The following is a 21115-nucleotide window of genomic DNA, read 5'->3' as shown; positions in this document are numbered from 1 at the left end:
GACAACAAAACAGACAAGAACCCCGTGGTCGCTATGCAGTTAAGGTCCCGCGGAACCGTACACACCGTCTTTCACTGTTTTCGCTGCGGATCTTTTTCCCGTTGTACCTCAGACCCTGCTCTCCCCGCCCTCAGGAAGTGAAAGCCTGGCCACGCGGTCAAGTGCATGCTGGGAGTTGGAGTCCCCTTAAAGGCTGCCGGTGGCCGCGAGGTGAGCCGCATCGCTGGGAACCGCTGGCACGTGGCGGGAAGGGGCGGTGCGCACTAGCTGTCTGCTCCTGAGAGCCGCGGGAGCTTCCCGCCCTCGCGCCTCGCGGCGCGGCGCCTCCCGTCGCGGTGCCCTCCCGACATGCCCGAGGAGGCGGGCTTCCCGCCGGCCAAGAAATTCCGGCCGAGCGCCGGGCCTCCGAACCGCGCCGGGTCCTGCCCTCCCGGGCGGCGTGCGGTGATGCTGCTGGCAGCGGGCGGCGGCGGAGGAGGTGGAGGCCGGAGGCAGCAGCCGCCCCTGGCCCAGCCCTCGGCCAGCCCCTACCCCGAGGCCGTGGAGCAGCAGCGCCGGAATCTGCCCATCTTCCAGGCGCGAGGTCAGCTGTTGGCCCAGCTCCGAAACCTGGACAGCGCCGTCCTTATCGGTGAGTGACCGTGCCGGCGGGTCATTCTTCGCTCCTCGTTCGTTCTCTTGAGAGAACAGCTTTTCTTAGGTGCTTCTCACCGTCTTTAATCCGTTTCTGCAACAAACCTGACCGACTCTTTCTGTTCGGGGCCAGGAGAGGGGCCTCGGAAGAGAGTCGGACAGTCCCCTTTTTTGGAGGTGCTCACAGTCCGGGCGAGTGACCACGCGTTAGGCAAAAACTCGCCTTCTGGGCCGGAAAGGTAAAGGGATGCACCGGAGACGGGGGAATTTAGAAAAGTGGATCTGAGCCTGTCCGGAGGGGATGGCGAGGGGGTGGACCTAGAAAGGCGTTGGACACAGAGGAGAGAGCCTGCGGTATTAGAGAGGAAGTGGAGACGAGACGGTCCAGTCTGAGGGAAGAAGTAGTTTCTGGTGCACTAACTGAGGCAGAATTGAGGGCCAGGAACCGATTGCAAGAGGCTTTGATCCCCAACGTTTTAAGTAAGAGGAGCCCCTGAAGGACGGAGAGAATGAGCCTCCAAATAGGGAAGGAGATCCAGGAGAGCTGATAGTCTAAGAAACAGAGTTGTAAGAAGGGAGTGAACAAATGCAAAAATGAAGTCCAGTAAGTAGGGACCCAAAAAATGCCCACTTTATTGGGTGGGAGTTATTGATTGGGGATGGAGGTGAGCTCTGTTTTGGCAGAGCTGTGGGATGGGAGCTGATTTGTCATTGGGCTGGAAGTGAGGATCTCATGAAGGCAGTGAGAACAGACTTCTGTTTCGAGAAGAAGCAGGGGGACCCAGTGGAACTTGCAGGTCTTCATAGGTTAAGGGGAAGAACTCAGTAGAGAGGGAGGCTGAAGATGGAAAGTGGGCACTAACAGCAGAGACGGAGGGCATGGGGAAAGGGGGCCCTTGGCAACAAGGGTTAGATCTAGCGCCTGGAATGGAAGGAAGACCATGCAAGAGGTTAGGGGGCTGGAGGAAGGTGGTAAGAATGGGGTGACTGCAGAAGAGCTTGTAGGAGGAGACGGAGGGAGACTGTCTTTGAGGATTTCACTTTTTCTATGAAGTAGGTGTGGGAGCTCTGCTGAGAATGGGACTTACGGGTCCTTGGGGAGGATGAGGACAGAGGAAAGGGGCTGCAAAAACAAGAACAAGGATCAGCCGTGGTGCTGGAACCCAGGTGCATTTGGCCCCATGGCAAACTAAGGTCACTGTTGGCCCAGTTGGGTTATTTTACTATAGTGATGCTCAATTTCTTTATTATTATTATTTTTTTTTTTCTTTTTAGCTGCATGAGGTTTTTGGTTGGGGTGCTCTGGCTTCTCTGGTTGCAGAGCACGGACTCTAGAGCTCCAGCTTAGTAGTTGTGGTGCTTAGGTTTAGTTACTTCGAAGCATATGGGATCCTATTTCCACCAGGGATCGAACTTGCATTCCCTGCCTTGGAAGGTGGATTCTTAACCACCAGACCACCAGGGAAGTCACCAATGCTCAGTTTCTTGGTGTAGGAGCAGAAGAGATGGGCAGGGAAACCTTGATCGAAGTTTGGGTTTTGCCTGATGAACTCATCAGGAGAAGTGCAAGATAATCAAGTTCTTCGTCCATGGTTCGTGTCCAGGTCAGGAAGGATGAGCTGTAGGGGAGAAAATGGAAGGATGATGGGCCTGTAGGACTCAGTGAAGTCGGTAGGGGGTGGGGGTGGGGGGAGTGGGCAGTGGTAGTCGTGGAGGGAGGGATGCCCAGGCTTACAGTTCTTTGTTCTGGTTGGGTGCTGGGAAGGAAACACAGGAGGGTAGTAATAAGGTTGGGTGCTTACTGTATGTAGTGCTCAGGTACATGAAAGAGACAGGCTTCTGTCCTCCCGGGACTTCTGATGCTGGAGGCAAACAGAAACGTCTCAACGCTGTCACACAGTGTAGAGTGATCAGTGATGGAGGAGAGATGAACGAGGCACTAAGGAACACAGAGGAGGCGGGTGCAGCCCTTGGGGAGAGAGTTTGAGGTCTAATTCATCTTGTGGAGTTTGTCACGCAGGCAGTGTGGGAACAGATACTTAATAATCGAGTGGGCAAAGGCAGAGGGTTTGAAAGGAGGTGGCAGGCTGGGTGAGGAGTCCGCTGTGGCTGCAGTGTCAGAACAGATGTCTCTTCATGTTAGCACATTTATATCTCATTTATCCCTTTGAAAAGTAGGACTTTTTATATAACAGCTGTATTTCACTGTATGTCTTTACTGTACCAGTTACTGTTGCTAACCATTTACACTGTTTCCAAATTTAACTCTCAAGAGCAAAGGTGAATAAAACACTTTTGAAGCTGATTCTTTATGCACATCATTATTTCCTTAGAGTCAGTTCCTGCAAGTGGAATTATGGGTCAAGGATATAAACATTTTAAAGATTTTCCTACTGTAGTTGACCTTCTGAGAAGCAATTCCAGTTAACACTCCACTAGCAGAATTCATGAGTGCACATTTTTCCATGACTTTTATCAACTTATTTTCTTTCTTTCTTCTCTTTAATATTTATTTATTTTATTTTGCTGCGCTGGGTCTTCGTTGCAGCATAGGGGTCTGTAGTTGCGGCATGCAGGATCTAGTTCCCTGACCAGGGATTGAACCCAAGCCCCCTGCATTGGGACTGCTGGGGAAGTCCCTCAAGTATTTTTCTCATGCCTTTTCCTTCTGACTTTGATCTGTTGGTTTTTGTTTTTGTTTTTGTTTTGGTGAAGTTTGTTTCTGTTCAGGTTTAAATGAGACTTGTTTTCTTTCCCAGGGGAAACAGGCTCAGGGAAGACAACACAGATCCCTCAGTACCTGTACGAAGGGGGGATTGGCCGCCAGGCCATCATTGCTGTGACCCAGCCTCGCCGAGTGGCTGCCATCTCTCTGGCTACCAGAGTCTCTGATGAGAAGAGAACAGAACTTGGGAAGCTGGTACCTAACTTCTTTTTCACTAACAGTTCTTGGTCCCCTACACCTCACTCCCCCGCTCCCCACCCACCTCCCTGACTTTTTTATTTTTCTAAACAAGACTATTACAAGACTTCTACATCTCAAGCTTCTTTCTTTCTTTCTTTCTTTTCCACGTTTCTTTCTTGCCTCAGTTGTTTCAGACTCAGAGTTCTTTATTAGTTCCTTAGAGATCAAAGTGTCTATCAGTCCTGTTTGCTTTGCTTTCAAAGTCTGTTGGCAAGTAGGATAAATTAGTTGTTTTCCTTGAGCACTTTTAAGGCTTCAGTAACACTTGCTAGGTCTCTTATCGTATATCTTTCTACAAACTTGTAAGCATTTTCCTAGCATATAGGTGGTTATTGAGAATGAGTTCCAGAAGTGTGTATAAGCCAGATTTGTGTTCACGCACTTGACTTAAAAACACCTTGGGCATCTTCTCACTTGCTTCGCTTGAAGTAGCTGAGGGGAGGGAACTAGTGTTACATTCTTTGCAGAGTTTCTCATCGTTGCAGTTGAGGGCACATATCCATTTTCCTGGGAGCAGGGTAGGGTTGGAGTGGGTCATGTTTACTACACCAGCACCAGCGCCTGCCACCGTGCTGGGCACACTGGGTGCAGCAGACATGTTTGCTGGATGAATGAGTGGCTGGTACCTCTGCGCAGGTTGGCTACACAGTGCGCTTCGACGATGTCACCTCAGACGACACCAAGATCAAGTTCCTGACCGATGGCATGCTCTTGCGCGAGGCCATTTCGGACTCCCTGCTCCGGAAGTACAGCTGCATCCTTTTGGATGAAGCCCACGAGCGGACTATCCACACGGATGTGCTCTTCGGGGTGGTGAAAGCTGCACAGAAGAGGCGAAAGGAGCTGGGGAAGCTGCCTCTCAAAGTGGGTACAGCCGTTCTGCCGCGGGACTCGGGGCAAGGGTGCTGGGGGGTCGGGGGGAGGGCAGTGCGGCCTCCCAAGCAGCCTCCAGGGCTTGGCAGGGCACAGAAAGGCTCGCCCAAGCCTTTCTCCCATCCTCCATGCCCTTCTCGCCGGCAGGTGATTGTGATGTCAGCCACAATGGACGTGGACCTGTTCTCCCAGTATTTCAACGGAGCCCCCGTTCTCTACCTGGAGGGCCGGCAGCACCCGATCCAGATTTTCTACACTAAGCAGCCCCAGCATGATTACCTGCATGCCGCCCTGGTCTCCGTATTCCAGATCCACCAGGTAGGCAGCAGGGAGTGGATTCCTGGAAAGGCCTGTTTGACCTTGAACAGTCAGCCTTGAGAAGAAAAGCTGCTGAACCAAACTGCTTTATAAGCTGTGTTCCTTAGGTGAATAAGGAATTTGCTTTACAGTATCTCTCTTTTCCTCTAAAAAAAATTAAACCCTGGCCAGCATGTTTCTTCAGCTGAGCTGGAAAACCTCCGTGTATTAGAGCAGTGGCTCGTGCGCATAATGTGATCAGAACCCCCAGTAAGAAGCACATTTTGTGTTGCAACCAGGATACCACGTGTAGAACTGAGTAGAAAGGAGTCTTAGGAAACACTGCCTCCTTGTACTCCATGTGATTCTGTCTCATTGAAAAATAAACTGTTGGTGTATTAGCCAGTAATGGGGTGCAATTTAGAGTTCTCTTTTTAAAAAAATGTATTAGAGAAACATTTCAACAGTTTTTTCATTTTAGTAAACATTAATTTAAAAATTTGAGTGTATCACCTCATTTTTTGGTTTAACTTGTATATAATTGAGGTGATGGCACCCCACTCCAGTACTCTTGCCTGGAAAATCCCATGGATGGAGGAGCCTGGTGGACTCCAGTCCATGGGGTCACGAAGAGTCAGACACGACTGAGCAACTTCACTTTCACTTTTTTACTTTCATGCATTGGAGAAGGAAATGGCAACCCACTCCAGTGTTCTTGCCTGGAGAATCCCAGGGACGGGGGAGCCTTGTGGACTGCCGTCTCTGGAGTCACGCAGAGTCGGACATGACTGAAGCGACTTAGCAGCAGACTGTTTTACCTTCCCATTAACTTTCTGAAAATATCTAGAAGCCAACTTTTTAAAAATATGTATTTATTTATTTAATTGGCTGCTTCAGGTCTTAGTTGTGGCATACATCATCTGTGGTTGCAGTGCACAGACTTTCTAGTTTTGGCACACAGGCTGGTAGTTGCCACTCGCAGGTTTAGTTGCCCCATAGCACGTGGAATCTTAGTTCCCCAACCAGGGATCAAACTCATGTCCTCTACATTAAAAGGTGTATTCTTAACTACAGGGCCACCAGCGAAGTCCCAGTCAGCCTTGTTTAGCTGGAAAACAAGTTTTTCAGAAGCAAACTTGAGATAAGGATATTTTATGAATGATACCTGTGGTACCCTCAAGTTACATAATAGGTTTGATGAGTCCTCCTAGTGATGAAGCTTTTGTTGTTTTAGATTTTATCCTGTCTATGTGTGTGTACCTCTGAACATTTGTCCTCTTAACACTGAGCTAAAAAAGTATATGCACAGAGATAAATACATAGATACGTGTATGCAAACATAGCCATATTATATATACAGAAAGAAAAAGTGGTGTTAGTCACTCAGTCACATCCGATTCTTTGTGACCCCATGGACTGTAGCCTGCCAGGCTCCTCTGTCCATGGAATTCTCCAGGCAAGAATACTGGAGTGGGTTGCCATTTCCTTCTCCAAGGGATCTTCCTGAACCAGAAATCAAACCCCAGGTCTCCCACATTGCAGGCAGATTCTTTATTGTCTGAGCCATATCTGCCTTTATTATATGTATACATACATACAAATATAGGTAGTCGGACATGACTGAGCAACTTGCACACCTTCACAAATACAGATAATTATTGAACAGTTTTCAGTTATTTTGCCAAACAGGCACTCTACAAATTAATGTATCTAAACACACTTCAAAGAAGATTGGGTCAAATGGGTATATGTACGTAACACTTAGATGTTCTTCCTTTCTCAAGGTGAAGGACCCAGTTAAACCTGAGATACCAAGCCCTTGCCCAAGTTCTGGGTGCTTTGGGGGTTTATGAAAGTGCGTTTGATGGCCTCATTCAATACGGGCTCCTTTTCCAGCCTCTGGCCATTTTCATGGATCAGGGTTTCTCTCAGTTGTCTCCTTTGTCAGCTTCATCTTTCAAGATGATTATGAAAGGAAGGCAGCTCCAGGTAGATTTTATTTGCTTGTGTGGTTGTGCTTTTTCATAGTATTGTTCTTGTTGTAAAAAGCAATCTGGTGATTTCCCTTCAAAATCCCCTTAGTTTTTTATTATGTCTCTTTTTTTCCCCCTTAATTCATTTTTAAACATAGCTGGCTAACTTGAATAAGATGCAGCTGTGCATTTGGTGAAGTCCCCACCGCCCCCTACCGCCCCCAGGGGCAACATCAGTATCTAGGCTCAGTTACAGGTCCAAAGTTAAGAATAACTGGAAAACTTCATTAACGATCATTGTTCTGTACTGTGCCACCTGCACATCTGTCAAGGCCCAGTAACCCCACTCTGCCTTCTCTGTAGGAAGCCCCCTCCTCACATGACATCCTGGTGTTCCTCACCGGGCAGGAGGAGATCGAAGCCATGAGTAAGACCTGCCGGGACATCGCCAAGCACCTTCCAGACGGCTGCCCCTCCATGCTGGTCCTTCCGCTCTACGCCTCCCTGCCCTATGCCCAGCAGCTGCGCGTCTTCCAGGGGGCCCCAAAGGTGAGTGCAGCCTGTCTCCTGCCCAGCCCCATCTCTGGGTACCCATTCGGATGCACCAGTGGGCCTGTGCCCCTGTCAGCAGGCTCCAGATAAGATGTGTGGACAGGGTGCCCAGGTATCTCTCTCACGAGCTGGAAAGACGCAAGCGTGTAATGCAGGGCTGTAGACATGGCTCTCCCATGGTAGGAACAGGGAGACAGTCTGGGTATGAGGGAGAGATGCAAGCAGAAGCTGGAAGCTCCCTGAGTGACTCTCCCAGGGTCCACAGTAAACAAGCACGTGTCCACCATAAGTTTCCTGGGACCCCTGCTGTGCCAGGTACTGCGACAACACCAGACACACACTGTCCCTCATCCTCTCGAGAACCACAAGGTGGGTCACCATTCCAGTTCAGAAACCCTGAGGCCCCATGGGGTGAAGTGATAGATGCCCATGGGGCACAGTAGGTACTGGGCAGGGCCAGGATCCCAGGCCACATCTACTTCCTCCTGACTCTAATGCCCATCCCACCACCCCTCATCACCTCAAAATAAGCCTTTAAGACTGAAACACACCCAGCCCCCCAACCCAATACTGACCCAGCCATCAGTATTAATAATTGTCCAGATAGCGGAGTCATCTCTTCTTGATATGAGTGAATTGTGACAGTTAGCGATGAGGAATATGTTTTCAAACTTCTGCGTCATACGTGTGTCATGTGGCTTTTTGGTTTTCTTCCTCCTTTTAGGGTTATCGCAAAGTGATCATTTCAACCAACATCGCTGAAACCTCCATAACCATTACAGGAATAAAATATGTAGTTGACACGGGCATGGTTAAAGCAAAGAAGTATAACCCTGGTGAGAACTTGTGGCCCCTGGCGTCTCTTCTCTGTGTAGTGAGCGGCCCATGGTCCCGCAGTTCCCCACCTGAGCATTTCATGTCTGAATACCTGGCACCCCGTCTAGCAGGCAGGGCCACAAAGACATTTGAGGCAGGGAAGAAGAGCCCATCTGTGGCAAACCTGGGGACAGAGGGTCAAGGACTTGGGCAGAGGGACTGAAACTCCATCAGAAGGTGGGCGAGAATGGTGGCTGTCAGGCCAGGGACAGCCTGACACCACGTCAGAGGTTTCCTGGGGAATGATATCTGAGCACAGCTGGTTCAATCCCCAGTCTCCCAGAAAGAAAGCAGGACCCCACCCCCAGCTGGGCCAAGGCACTAGCTGTTTCCCAACAGTGTGCAGTCTGCAGCTTGCTTGAAGTCATTTTTATTCAGGTCTGTTTTCTACCTTGCTTTATTCCATGGAGGATTTGAGGCAGCTGACATGATAGCTCCCAGATGTTCACTTCAAATGAACTGCTAAGCATTCAAGGATGCTGACTTTCATGTGTGTTTTCTTGGGGACCATGTTTGCGAAAGGGCTTGGTTCTCCACACTGTCTGGCACAGCGTACACCTTTATCAAGAAAATGAGTCTCGTTTACTCCTAGGTGTAGTGACATTACCCCGTCTGGCTTTTACAGTAGCGCAGGAGCAAGGATGCAGCACACAAGGGACTGGAGGCATTTCGTTTTGGGGTCATGATCAGTCGGCAACCAGCCAGCCTGGTTTGCTGGAAACTGTCTGGGTTTTGGCACTGAAAATGCCACCTTTTGGAGGACCCCTGAGTCCTAGGCCGCCCCAGGGGTTGTTTTCAACTGTGACCTAAGCCAAGGCCTCTGAAATCTACTCCCCTTGGCCACTGGCCCACGCTCAAGGTCCTTCTGATGCTGTAGTCACAGATTTCACACAGTGTTCGTGGAGAGGTCTCTTTTCACCACAAACCAGTCTGGTTACGTGCTTTCTGACATATTTATTGTTGTTTAGTCACTAAGTGGTGGCCAGCTCTTTGTAATACCATGGACATAATGTAGCCTGCCAGGCTCCTCTGCCGTGGAATTCTCCAGGCAAGAATGCTGGAGTGGGTTGCCATTTCTTCCTCCAGGGGATCTTCCTAACCCAAGGATTGAACCCGCATCTCCTGCATTAGCAAACGGATTCTTTACCACTGAGCCACGAAGGAAGCCCACTTTCCAATGTAGCCTGAGTTTTTCTGGACTCATGTGTTGCAGAAAGAATCCTGGGTATCTCAAGGAATGCTCCTCATTGTCTGCGTTGTAGGAGGAGTTTGTTCACATGATGAGCAGAGCTCTGACTTGGCCATTCTCCCACCAGACAGTGGCCTGGAGGTGTTGGCTGTGCAGCGGGTATCAAAGACCCAGGCCTGGCAGCGCACGGGCCGGGCTGGCAGAGAGGACAGCGGTCTCTGTTACCGGCTCTACACGGAGGATGAGTTTGAGAAGTTTGAGAAGATGACGGTGCCAGAGATCCAAAGGTAGCCAGTGGGGCTTCCCACCCTGCCATCCATCCCACCGTCCCGTCCCTGCAGTCTGTATCTCCTGCAACTGACGCTCCTTAGTGGGTGGCTCTGCCTTGCTGGACAGGGGGTCAGGCGCCCTCGTGAACCACCTGTGTCTCCGTCTTGCAGGTGTAACCTGGCGAGCGTGATGCTGCAGCTCCTTGCCATGAAAGTCCCAAACGTGCTCACCTTTGACTTCATGTCCAAGCCGTCTCCAGGTGAGTGGAGTCTTCGGGGAAGTGGGCACACAGAAAGGGACCGCCAGTGGACTCCACACAGCAGGCCTTCTGACACTCTCCTTTTTTATTATTATATATTTATTTATTTTTGGCTGTGCTGGATCTTTGTTGCTGCGCAGGCTTTTCTCTAGTTGCGGCGAGGAGGGGCTACTCGAGTTGCAGTGATTGGTTTTCTCATTGCAGTGGCTTCTCTTGTTGCAGAGCACAGTCTATAGGGCACAAGAGCTCAGTAGTTGCAGCCCCTAGGCCATCAAGCACAGGCTCAGTAGTTGTGGTGCATGGACTTAGTTGCTGTGTGGCATGTGGGATCTTCCCGGAGCAGGGATCAAACTCATGTCTCCTGCATTGGCAGGTGGGTTCTTAACCACAGAGCCACCAGGGAAGCCCCTCGTGTCCTGTTGTTTAGCATGACTGGGGGGAGTAACGACCTTAACTCCCAGAGAAGAGTCTCAGAATTATGCAAGAGACCTGGTGCTCTTCACACCACGTTGGTGCAGAATCAGGGGCTTCATGTCGGCACCATCTTGGGTGGGTTCTGTGGTCACAGGAACCAGGGAAGGTAGTTGAGGGGGGTCCACGGGTTTCTGCGGCCCCAATGAACTTGGACTTTTGCAAAGGGACTGAACAGATTGTGTTTCTTTGCTTTCAACTGGAATTTGATGGGTCTCTGCCCTTCACTGGGAATCTCTCTATGGAGGCAGAAAGAATAGTTGGGATTCTTTGTCATGGTAGCTTAGCCCTCAGCATCCCTTCAACACATACCATTTTCTTTTTTTTTAAAGTGAAGAAGTGCAGTTGGTTAAAAAAGAGTAAACAGTGGATGGTAGACGTGGGCCTCCAAGTCTTCAAGTTCTTAGTTTCTCTCCCCACAGCCCCCACTGTGGCCACTTCCTAGTATGCCCTAGAGAAAATCTATCTAGGTAAGTACATACGGTCTCCTTTTCAAAACATAAATAGCAACACCCATTCAGTCCGTTCTATACTTTTTTTTTCTATCAATTACTAAATTCCTACATGTAAAGGAAGAACAGGGACTTCCCTGGTGGTCCAGTGGTTAAGACTCTGAACTCCCAATGCCGGGGTTACAGGTTTAATCCCTGGTCAGGGAACTAAGATCCTGCGTGCCACGCAACACCCCCCACCACCACCAAATGAAAGGAGGAACATACGTGTCAGGTAGAAGTAGCGAAGCCACACCTGTGTGCCCATTACAGGGGCCACAAGCCCTGCGACCACCGTTCCCAGCCCCCCGCCCCTCACCTCCTTCCCACTCTTCCCTCAGGGTCAGCCACCACAGAGGTTTGATCTGTGAATCCCTTGCTTTTTTTGAGTATCTATTCCACGCACAAGCATGGTTTCGGTTGGCGTGTTTATGTCTCGATTTTCTGGTGACCTTCCTTTTCATCTGTCATGTTTTGTAAGGTTTACATTTGATGTGTTTTCATCACTTAAATACTATTCCATTCTATGAATAAGCCAAGATGCATTTATCCTCCTGGTAGACATTGGCACGTTGCTTTTTTCACTTAATATATTTTATAGATCAGTTTTTCTCTGTACATGTATATTTATTGCATCCTTAGACATACATCTTTATGCTTAATAGGTAATACATTTACATAGTTCAAATTAAAAAGGAATTAAAGAGTAAATAGTAAATAGTGTCCTCCTCTCCAAGGGCTCCCGAGGCCTCTGGTGTTTCCATTGTTGTGTATGTCCATCTGGAGGCACAGGTCCCTGTACAAGGTTCAGGTAAATGAGTGTGAAATTCAGAAGTATAAGTTTGCTGGGCTTCAGATTTGCATACATATCACCAAATTGTGGGCCACTATTTAAAAAGAGAATTGAGGGTTTCTCTCGTGGCCCAGTGGTAAAGAATCTGCCTGCCAATGCAAGAGACCCAGGTTGGATCCCTGGTCCAGGAAGATCCACAGGCCACAGAGCAATTAACCCCATGCACCACAGCTATTGAGCCTGTGCTCCACAGCAAGAGAAGCCACCGCAATGAGAAGCGCACACAGTAGAGAAAAGCCTGCTCGCTGCAGCGAGGGAAAAGCCCCCCACAGCAGTGAAGACCCAACACAGCCAAAAATAAGGAAAATTATTTTTGGAAAATTAAAAAAATGAAAAGACATGAGCTGAAGACAGTGATGTCATGAATAGCTTTGAAAAGTACCTCATGGGGACAGTGTGGTTGCCATCTTTACTGTGGTTTGACTTAGGCTTGTCAGAAATGCACTGATGTGATGAAGCAGCTGCAGCTCCATCCTGTTTTGAGTATTCGACTCCTTTTCATGTCTCTCTCTCTCTCTAGATCACATCCAGGCAGCCATTGCCCAGCTGGAGCTGCTCGGTGCCCTTGAACACAGGGATGGCCAGCTCACTCTAACTCCAATGGGAAGAAAGATGGCAGCTTTCCCACTAGAACCCAAATTTGCCAAAGTAAGTGCCACCCTCTTCTCAGTCCCCTCCCTGTACCTTACAGATCAGCCATCCCACAGGGGACTCCTCAGCCAAGTGCTTCTAGATGCATCTTCACCTTTTCTCTTAAACAATTATCAACGCCTGCTTTGTGTCAAACCTCGACTTATGTTCTGTGTAATTCAAGTTCACATCAAGTCATGTGTGTGCATGCTCAGGCATGACCGACAGCGACCCCCTGGACTGTAGCCCACAGGCTTCTCTGTCCATGGAATTTTCTAGGCAAGAATACTGGAGTGGGTTGCCATTTCCTCCACCAGTGAAGTCATGAGCCCTACCTATATGGGATCATAAAAGAAAGCTATCTCTTCTACAGAAAGTAAAATAATATACAAATAAATATATAAAAGAGCATAACTTATATTGTCATGGTTTTAGAAATACCTGCCCCTTCATGCCTTACAAGGGAAGCTGCAGAAGCAATATATGGAAATTCAGAAGCCAGGAAAAAACTGGACTCACGCAGTGTTTCATTGTGGTTTGCAGACCATCCTCCTATCCCCCAAATTCCACTGCACAGAGGAGATACTGACCATTGTCGCCCTGCTGTCTGTGGACAGCATTCTCTACAACCCTCCATCCCGGCGAGATGAAGTGCAGAGCGTGCGGAAGAAGTTTGTGTCCAGCGAGGGTGATCACCTCACCCTGCTTAATGTCTACCGGACCTTCAAGAACACTGGCGGGAACAAGGTAGGCCTTGTCCTCTTCCTCTTCTCAAACAGGGCCTCCCTTTGGTCCTGTGTTTCAGGACACCTTCCCTTTTTGGCTGCACCTTCTGAAGAGCCACACAGAATGCTGGATGTCATTCCAGAGACGTCTGCACCCAGAGATGCTACTAGGGAAGACACAATTTCAGCCTTTCTCTCTGCTTGTGTTTCCCTCATACTTAACGTGGGCAGGTGAAGTATTAATACCTGGTGACCCAATTTCTTGGCTACAAGATGGTTTGTTTCCCCACCTACCCCTAACTTTCTTCATAGCAGCTTTTGCTTGTGTGACATTTCCATTCCCCGGAACCAAGATGGAAAATGGCAATACCTTCCTTCATTTATCAATACAGTTTTAAAAATAAATAAATAAAATATTTGGAGGAGTTCCCTTTTGGCCTAGTGGTTAGGTTTCCAGGCCTTCACTTGCTGTGGCCTGGGTTCAATCCTTAGTCAGGGAACGAAGATCCCTCCTGCTGAGTGGCTGCCCTTCCCAAAAGAATCAATAATTGTGCCATAGCATGCATGCTTTAACTTTGTGTTTTAATGTAGTCAGTTCTTAAAAAAAAAAAGCCACCACCTAGATTTAGTAGTTGTAAACATTTTGCTCCGTCTGCCTCACTGTATTTGTTTATTTGCTCTTGGCCACTCTGCGTGACGTGGAACTTCCCTGACCAGGGGTGGAGCCCATGCTTCCTGCAACAGAAGTGCAGAGACTTAGCCACTGGGCCACCAGGGGAGGCCACGTCACTTTATTTTTAAGGAGATAAATGCTGTGGACACAGCAAGAACCCCAAGCTGCTCCTCGTGTAGTCCTCCCTGCCTCCTGTAACCACTGTCCTGAAGTGGGTCTGGACCTCCCTGGGCAACATTGTGCTTTCACTTCCTGTCCGCGGCATCGTATGCCACCCATGCTTCCTTACACTACCCTTTTGCCGCTTATTTCTGCCTCTGGCCCTGCAGTGCACATCTCGTCCGGGTCTCCTGTGCACAAAGGGGAGGGTTTCTCGGGAGCCAACACCCAGGAGTGGACCTGCTGGTCTAGGAGCAGCTGCATCCAGCTTCCCCAGTGTCAACAGCTGTTTACCCTCCCCAGAGTCGTGCAGAAGAGTCCCCATTTCCACCCACCTCTCCAACTTTGCTGAAATGACTTTCATTTTTCCCAGGTTGATGGATATGAAGTAGTAGTTGTTCAATTGCTAAGTCATGTCCAACTCTGCCACCCCATGGACTGCAGCATTGCAGGCTTCCTTGTCCTTCATCATCTCCCAGAGTTTGCTCAAACTCATGTCCATCGAGTTGGTGATACATTCCAACCATCTCATCCTCTATTGCCCCCTTCTCCTCCTGCCTTCAGACTTTCCCAGCATCAGGGTCTTTTCCAGTGAGTCAGCTCTTCGCATCAGTTGGCCTAAGTATTGGAGTTTCAGCTCCAGCGTGAGTCCGTCCAGTGAATATTCAGGGTTGATTTCCTGTAGGATTGACTGGTTTGGTCTTCTTGCAGTCCAAGAGACTGTCAAGAGTCTTCTCCAGCACTGCAGTTTGAAAGCATCAAATAGCATCTCAGTTACTGGAAACTGTACTGACTTGATTCCTCAAGAGACCAAGAACCTTTGCTTAAGTTTATTGTCATTTGTAGTTAATCTCCTGTGAGTTGTCTGTCCATATCCTTTGTGGCTCTACTGGATTATTGATCAGAAATTTCTGACTGATTTGTAGGTGGTGGTGTTTTTTTTTAAATATATTCTGAAGGTCATCATTCTTTTTCCATTATGGTTTTCAATATGCTTCACGCTTTTTGATATAAAGATATTTTCTTGTATTTACTTTTGGCAACTGCAGTTTTCCCTCTGAATTCAATCTATGTTTTAGAAATTATTCTGGGACTTCCCTGGTGGTCTAGTGGTTAATTCATGGTCAGAGAACTAAGATCCCGAATGCATGTTATGACTAAATATTTTTTTAATTAAAAAAAATTATAATAAAAGTTGTGTTTTGTTTTTATCTCTGTAAAAGCAAAAGGACTGTGACATCTCTTTTTTTCCTCCCTGTTCAGGAATGGTGCAAAGAGAACTTTGTCAACAGTAAGAATATGATGCTAGTAGCTGAAGTCAGAGCACAGCTGAGGGACATCTGCATAAAGGTATTTTTCTTCCTGCTGGTCTTTGGGGGGCTAAGCTGTCGCCTTTTTCTAGGTGAAAATTCTCAAATTGCTTATTAGTAGTGATTGCAGAAAAACTGCTCATTGTAGGAAAATTTTTAAATAAGAATGTAAAAATTACCCACAACTCCACCTCTCACCAGTTTGGTCCGTTTCCTGGTGGCTCTGCTTTTAAATATATTTTCACATGGATAGTTATTAATACATTGCATATATGATTTATATCCAGCTTTTATAAACTTTAACAGTGTTTTCCAACGTTACTAGAATTCTTCCTAAGTTTTTTTTTTAGTGGAAATACCTGTCATTTTTTTTCAGTTTACAAAAGCAGTGCATACTTGTTACCAGTTGATAGAGTGCAGAAAATAGTGATATATATACAGCAGAAACCTACACAACATTGTAAAGAAATTATACTCCAATAATAAAATTAAAATAAGAAAATAGTGATATATTGTGTAGAAAGTATAAAAGTTTCTCTAATCTTGCTCCTCCAAAGATAAGCAATAGTCCAGTGTAGATCCTTGTAGAATTTTTTTCTATGTATGTATGTTTTTGTTTGTCTGTGTATTACGCATATATGTGGATATATAAATTTTCTTTTTTAAACAAGTTTGATGTATGTTTTGTTTTGCAACTTGTTTTTTTCCACTTGGAATGCTCCTTGAATTTCACTTTGTATCTGAGCTGTCTCTCAGTGCCTGTATATGTCTATCGTTCTTTTATTGACTTGGTAGCATTTCGCTCCTGTCTTCACTAGTTATTTAACCAAGTCCCTAGTGGTGGTCATATAGATTGTGCTAGAGTGATGATCCTCCTGCATAAATATCTGTGCTCTGGTGCATAGAGAATGAACTTCTGGATGGGGAATTTAGATTTTGATAGACATTGCCAAGCCATCCACCAAAAAGTCTCCTGTCAGCTTATATTCTCTCTTAGAGGACGTTTTCTATATTCAGTGACTGTATGAGGCACCGTGTTCTACCTCAGAGGTGGGGTGGTTTGTGCTCGCAGTCTCCTGTGTTGAGCACTAAGTGTCCTCGTTTTGCTGCCGTGAGCAACTCTGTGGTGACCAGACGTCTCTGTGTGTAAGGCCTCTTCTGAGTCAGCCCCCAGTGCGGACCATCCACGTGACCCTAGGAGACAGTTGTCACCCTTACCCAGGCCCGTGTCCAGTGCCAGCAGCCTATTGTTAGCCCTGAAGTAACTTCTTTCCGGGCTTCCCAGGAGGCTCAGTGCTAAAGAATCTACCTGCCGAAACAGGAGACGCGGATTCAATCCCTGGTTAGGGAAGATGCCCTGGAGAGGGAAATGGCAACCCACTCCAGTACTCTTGCCTGGAGAAGCCCATGGACGAAGGAGCCTGGCGGGCTGCAGTCTATGGGGTCACCAAGAGTCACGCATGACCCAGCGACCGAGCACACAACTCTTCACAGCAGCCTGTGGTGTTCTGTGTTGCATACATTTTCCCGCCCTTCTTGTACTTGAATGGCTTTCCTGCTAGACCATCGCTTGGCTTTGGGAGTTTTCTCATCTTTTACTGAGGGTAGAAGTGGTGCTCCTCTACCCGCGCTCATCTCAGGCATCTGAGGCAGCTGTCCCGGAGCTCAGCGTCCACCCCGGACGTCAGCCTCCTCTGTGGGCCTTGCACCAGGCTGCGCTGTAGGCAGTGTGGCTCCGTGTACCATGGGTGGCTGCGCAGTGCTCACGTCTGGGGTCTTTTCCATGTCTCACTTCTTTCCGAACCAGATGTCCATGCCAATCTTGTCCTCCCGAGGGGACACAGAGAGCATCCGCCGATGCCTGGCACACAGCCTCTTCATGAGCACCGCTGAGCTGCAGCCGGATGGGTCCTACGCCACCACGGACACCCACCAGCCAGTGGCCATCCATCCCTCATCTGTGCTCTTCCACTGCAAGCCGGCCTGCGTCGTGTACACGGAGCTGCTTTTCACCAACAAGTGCTACATGCGTGACCTGTGCGTTGTGGATGCCGAGTGGCTGTACGAGGCCGCCCCCGACTTCTTCAGGAAGAAGCTGAGGACTGCCAGGAACTGAGCTGCCCTGGTGCCAGGAGCCTGGCCGCAGCCGGCCTTGCTGCGACTTCTAAACGTTGGCACCTACAGAGGCCACAGTGGGTCATGCCTGGCCTCCAGGAGCTTGAGAGCCCCTTTGTCTAAACTCCTCAGACTGAACCGCACAGACATGTAGAGGCCTGGGAGACTTCAAAATGATGCTTTGGGTTCTTGGTGGGCAACTTTGGGTGACTTCCTTTACTTCTGAGCCTCAGTTTCCTGATCTGCCAAGTAGGAGTGATGATACTTACAGGGTCGGAGTCACGAGGCTCAGAGCAAGTGAAAAGAAAGTACCCAGAGCTGTGCGTGCCCGTGATAAACCGCAGTGGACTGGGTGTCAAGGTGCTTGGTTGGTGTTACTGCTTATGTATGTGCCATGGATCGGGTACAGCAAAACCCCCAAGTCCTCGAGACTGCAGGGGATGGTCTGGAAGGGGGACCACAAGGGGTCACAGAGCTCTTGACCTTGGATCTATCTGAACATCTACCTGCATGAAATTTTGTAACAGAAGAGATTAACTTCTGTAGGTGCTGAGCACCTAACCTCCCTCCCCAGGGCAGGGAGGTTTCACAGCAACAAGTGCTACGCGCCTGTCCCCACCCTGCCTCCGGGGACCTTCCTGAGTGAAGGTGTTTGTATCTTCTGAAGTGGGAAAACTGATCAAGTGTGTTGCTGCCCTTCCGGCACGTGCAGTTCTTTGCGGCCCCGTGGCCTGCAGCACGGCAGGCCTGCCTGTCCTTTACCATCTCCCGGAGCTTGCTCCAAGTCACAGCCATCGAGTCAGTGATGCCATCCAGCCATCTCATCCTCTCTCGTCCCCGTCTCCTCCCGTCTTCAGTCTTTCCCAGTATCAGGGTCTTTTCCAATGAGTCGGCTCTTCACATCAACTGGCCAAAGTATTGGAGCTTCAGCCTCAGTCCTTCCAATTAACATTCAGGTTTGATTTCAGGTTGTAGTCTGATGGCCTCCAGCATGGCCTTCTCTCTGTCTCTGTCTCTGGGCCATAAAGCCATGAGCTAGGGAGTGACTGAGCTGAATTTGAGCTAGGGAGTGACTGAGCTGAATTTAAGGCATTTCCCTTCTGGCCAGGCCTCGAGGGGTAAGTGGAGGTGAAGCCAGGCAGCCTTGACTCATCCATCCCCTCATTAGTATTTATGTTCTTTTATCTTATTTCCTATGATCTTTTTTCCTTCTTCTTAGGGACCAGGGGATGCTGGCACCTCTTTCACACTCATTTTCCACATTTGTCTGAGGGGATTAAAGGGTCTCCACAGACTTCCCGTTCTCATATTTTGAGAAGGGAAAAGACCAAAAGTCCTTCTTAACTATTTAATTTGAAAATCGTTGTTGTTTAGTAGCTAAGTCGTGTCTGACTCTTTGCAATTCCATGTGCTGTGGCCCTCTAGGCTCCTCTGTCCATAGGATTTCCCAGGCAAGAATACTGGAGTGGGTTGCCATTTCCTCCTCCAGGGGATCTTCCCAACCCAGGAATCAAACCTGAGACTTTCCCCAGAGAATGCTTTGGCCTGGAAAATGCCAAAATTAGCCCTCTTGTTGTGCTTAATTGGTCTCAACACATATGCAGTATTCTGGTCATTACATACAGTGAATCATACAGCTTTTAAGCAGAGGCCTAAATGGCCTGAGAGATCCTTCAGAGATAATGGATGGTGTCTTCATTTTGGTTCCGTGAGACCCTGGCGGATAGGAACCCCTCCCTTCCCAGGCCTCATGTGTCCACAGTGGTACATGTCAAGTTTGCCTCAGCACCAGCCATGGGTCTGAGCAGTCAGACTTTAGCCAGTATTCCCAGATATCTGGGCACGTGTTAATTCTTCCTGTTAAAAATAGTTACGTTAAGGCCAAAGAAGATTCGACAGATCCTAAATACCCTGTCTTACTAAATTCTTAGATTTTTCTTGTTCTTACCAGTGCTGACTTTCTGAAAATTTTTTCAGAAAACAATTTAACTGTATTTTTCTCACTTATTTAAGAGCCCTAGGAGGTGTAGCCTGACTTGGTAAAAGAAATTACTGTATTTTTAATGAAACATTCATCACACTGGTAAAAAAATATTGGGAATGGGGTGATGTATTATGTTCCTTGTAATGTTGCAAATTATGGTGGCTCAGACAGTAAAGAATCTTCCTGCCACGTGGGAGACCTGGGTTCGACCCCTGGGTTGAGAAGATCCCCTGGAGGAAGGCATGGCAACCCACTCCAGTATTCTGGCCTAGAGAATCCCCATGGACAGAGGAGCCTGGCAGGCTACAATCCATGGGATCATAAAGAATCAGACACAACTAATCAACTAAGCACAGCATTCTCTAGAGCAAGTAAAATTTAGCTTTTAATCATTTTTGTGCACCTCAGAGTTGCTGAACTGTTTCAGGAAATGTATTTTTTCTGAGCAGGAGTAAGGGGTAAATAGCTTCTAAATAAATGTAAATAGCTTCTGTGTTTCTGTACAAAGATATATTTATCACTGTAACTTTCTGTTAGAGTTTTGATACTGTAGTTTTTTTATCAGGCTTTTTAAAAAGTTAACTTTTCAGGTAGCTTCTCAGGGATTAAATGATTGGAAAAGCCTATCCCTGCTCCATGTTACTACAAAGAGATACATGGCTCTTTATACCTAGCTGCAGGGCACAGATAAGTACACTTTAAACTTTCTAAGAAAGTTAAATGTTTCACAGTGATGTTGCAATCTCATCTTGAGCTACTCTTTTCAATCCCTAAAATCTCTGATGGTGTGCCCCCTTTTTATTTTTCCAACCTATGAATTCCATATCTGGGTGAATCACTAGTTCCCTTGAGCACCTTTGTATATTAATAAATAGATGCACTAAGCAGATTGCATGCCTCAGATGTTTGTCTTCTGCTTCTAATAATCATGGAGGGCAGCACAGATCCCATTTACAAGGGGAAGAACTGCCCAACACCCAGTTCTTGGTAGAAACCCTTCCTTAATGTTGCATCTGTGCTAGGAATAAAGAGATGCCAGAAAGGAGACAAGTTTGTGCTCTGTGGAAAGAACTGATTTTATACAGTGATGCATAAATCCATTTAATTCAGCTCTCAAGAAAACCTGTGGCCAGGCATTTAAGATACCATTCCTTGTGACTATAAAGAAACACTGCACCTGTGGGGAAGCAAGAGTTTTATTATGTTTTATTTGATCAGAATATTATAACTTGCAGGAAAAAGCTCAGTTCAGATTTATGTTGTGTTTTGAGACTCTTCTTACTCACACAGGCATAGGTCTGTAGAAGCATCAACATTCGCACATGACTCAAACCCATTAAAAGTGAAGCTAGTACATATTGTGTGTGGCTTCTTTCTTGGGTCTCCTTTCCCTTATTCACAGAATGCTGTTTAGAATATATTAATATTAGTCATATCTTTGCCACTGATTTGGAAAGATTTATTTTCTTGGTACCTTATAGTATCTTATGGTTCCTGGTAAAGTAGAAACATTGGTTCTTAACCTAAATCTAATGTAAGCTGTGGCTTCTTGCCCCCCAAAAATAACATTCCATCAGAACCTAGGTGTAAGGTTGGAGGACTGCAAAAGTTAACCAGGCATTTTGCCTTCAGGAGCTCCAGGTCTGATGGGGGTAAGGGGCAGCTGCCAGGTAAATGAGCAATGCCAGGAGGTTTCTGCTGAGAAAAGAATGAAGTACAGGGACCCGGTCACAGAGGCATGAGTTCTGGTTTTTCAGGGAAGAGGAGGAAGAGCCAGGAAGGCCCTTCATGGGAGATGACCTCAGAGGCTGGTTTGG

The 21115-nt window shown here is 47.7% G+C and overlaps 1 protein-coding gene across 1 annotated transcript; it reads left to right on the top strand.

Annotated features, from left to right (window-relative positions):
• Positions 1 to 348: 348 nt before the first annotated feature.
• Positions 349 to 20654, top strand: DHX33 (DEAH-box helicase 33). The gene is made up of 12 exons (XM_040243676.1): positions 349 to 631; positions 3393 to 3553; positions 4235 to 4462; positions 4619 to 4789; positions 7105 to 7290; positions 8018 to 8129; positions 9486 to 9645; positions 9799 to 9887; positions 12223 to 12350; positions 12876 to 13079; positions 15153 to 15239; positions 17007 to 20654. Exons 1-12 carry the CDS (start codon positions 349 to 351, stop codon positions 17313 to 17315), a joined length of 2118 nt encoding a protein of 705 aa, XP_040099610.1. The 3' UTR covers positions 17316 to 20654.
• Positions 20655 to 21115: the final 461 nt, after the last annotated feature.

This window comes from Oryx dammah, unplaced genomic scaffold, assembly GCF_014754425.2.
Source record: "Oryx dammah isolate SB20612 unplaced genomic scaffold, SCBI_Odam_1.1 HiC_scaffold_8, whole genome shotgun sequence".
Classification (NCBI taxonomy): Eukaryota; Metazoa; Chordata; class Mammalia; order Artiodactyla; family Bovidae; genus Oryx; species Oryx dammah.
Note: the sequence above shows the minus strand (reverse complement) of the source record. Positions and strands in the feature narration are given on the sequence as shown.

Coding starts and splice junctions, on each gene's coding strand:
- DHX33 (XM_040243676.1), top strand. CDS start 349: ATGCCCGAGGAGGCGGGCTTCCCGCCGGCCAAGAAATTCCGGCCGAGC. Junction 9,888..12,222: donor CATGTCCAAGCCGTCTCCAG/GTGAGTGGAGTC, acceptor CTCTCTCTCTAG/ATCACATCCAGGCAGCCATT. Junction 12,351..12,875: donor TAGAACCCAAATTTGCCAAA/GTAAGTGCCACC, acceptor TGTGGTTTGCAG/ACCATCCTCCTATCCCCCAA.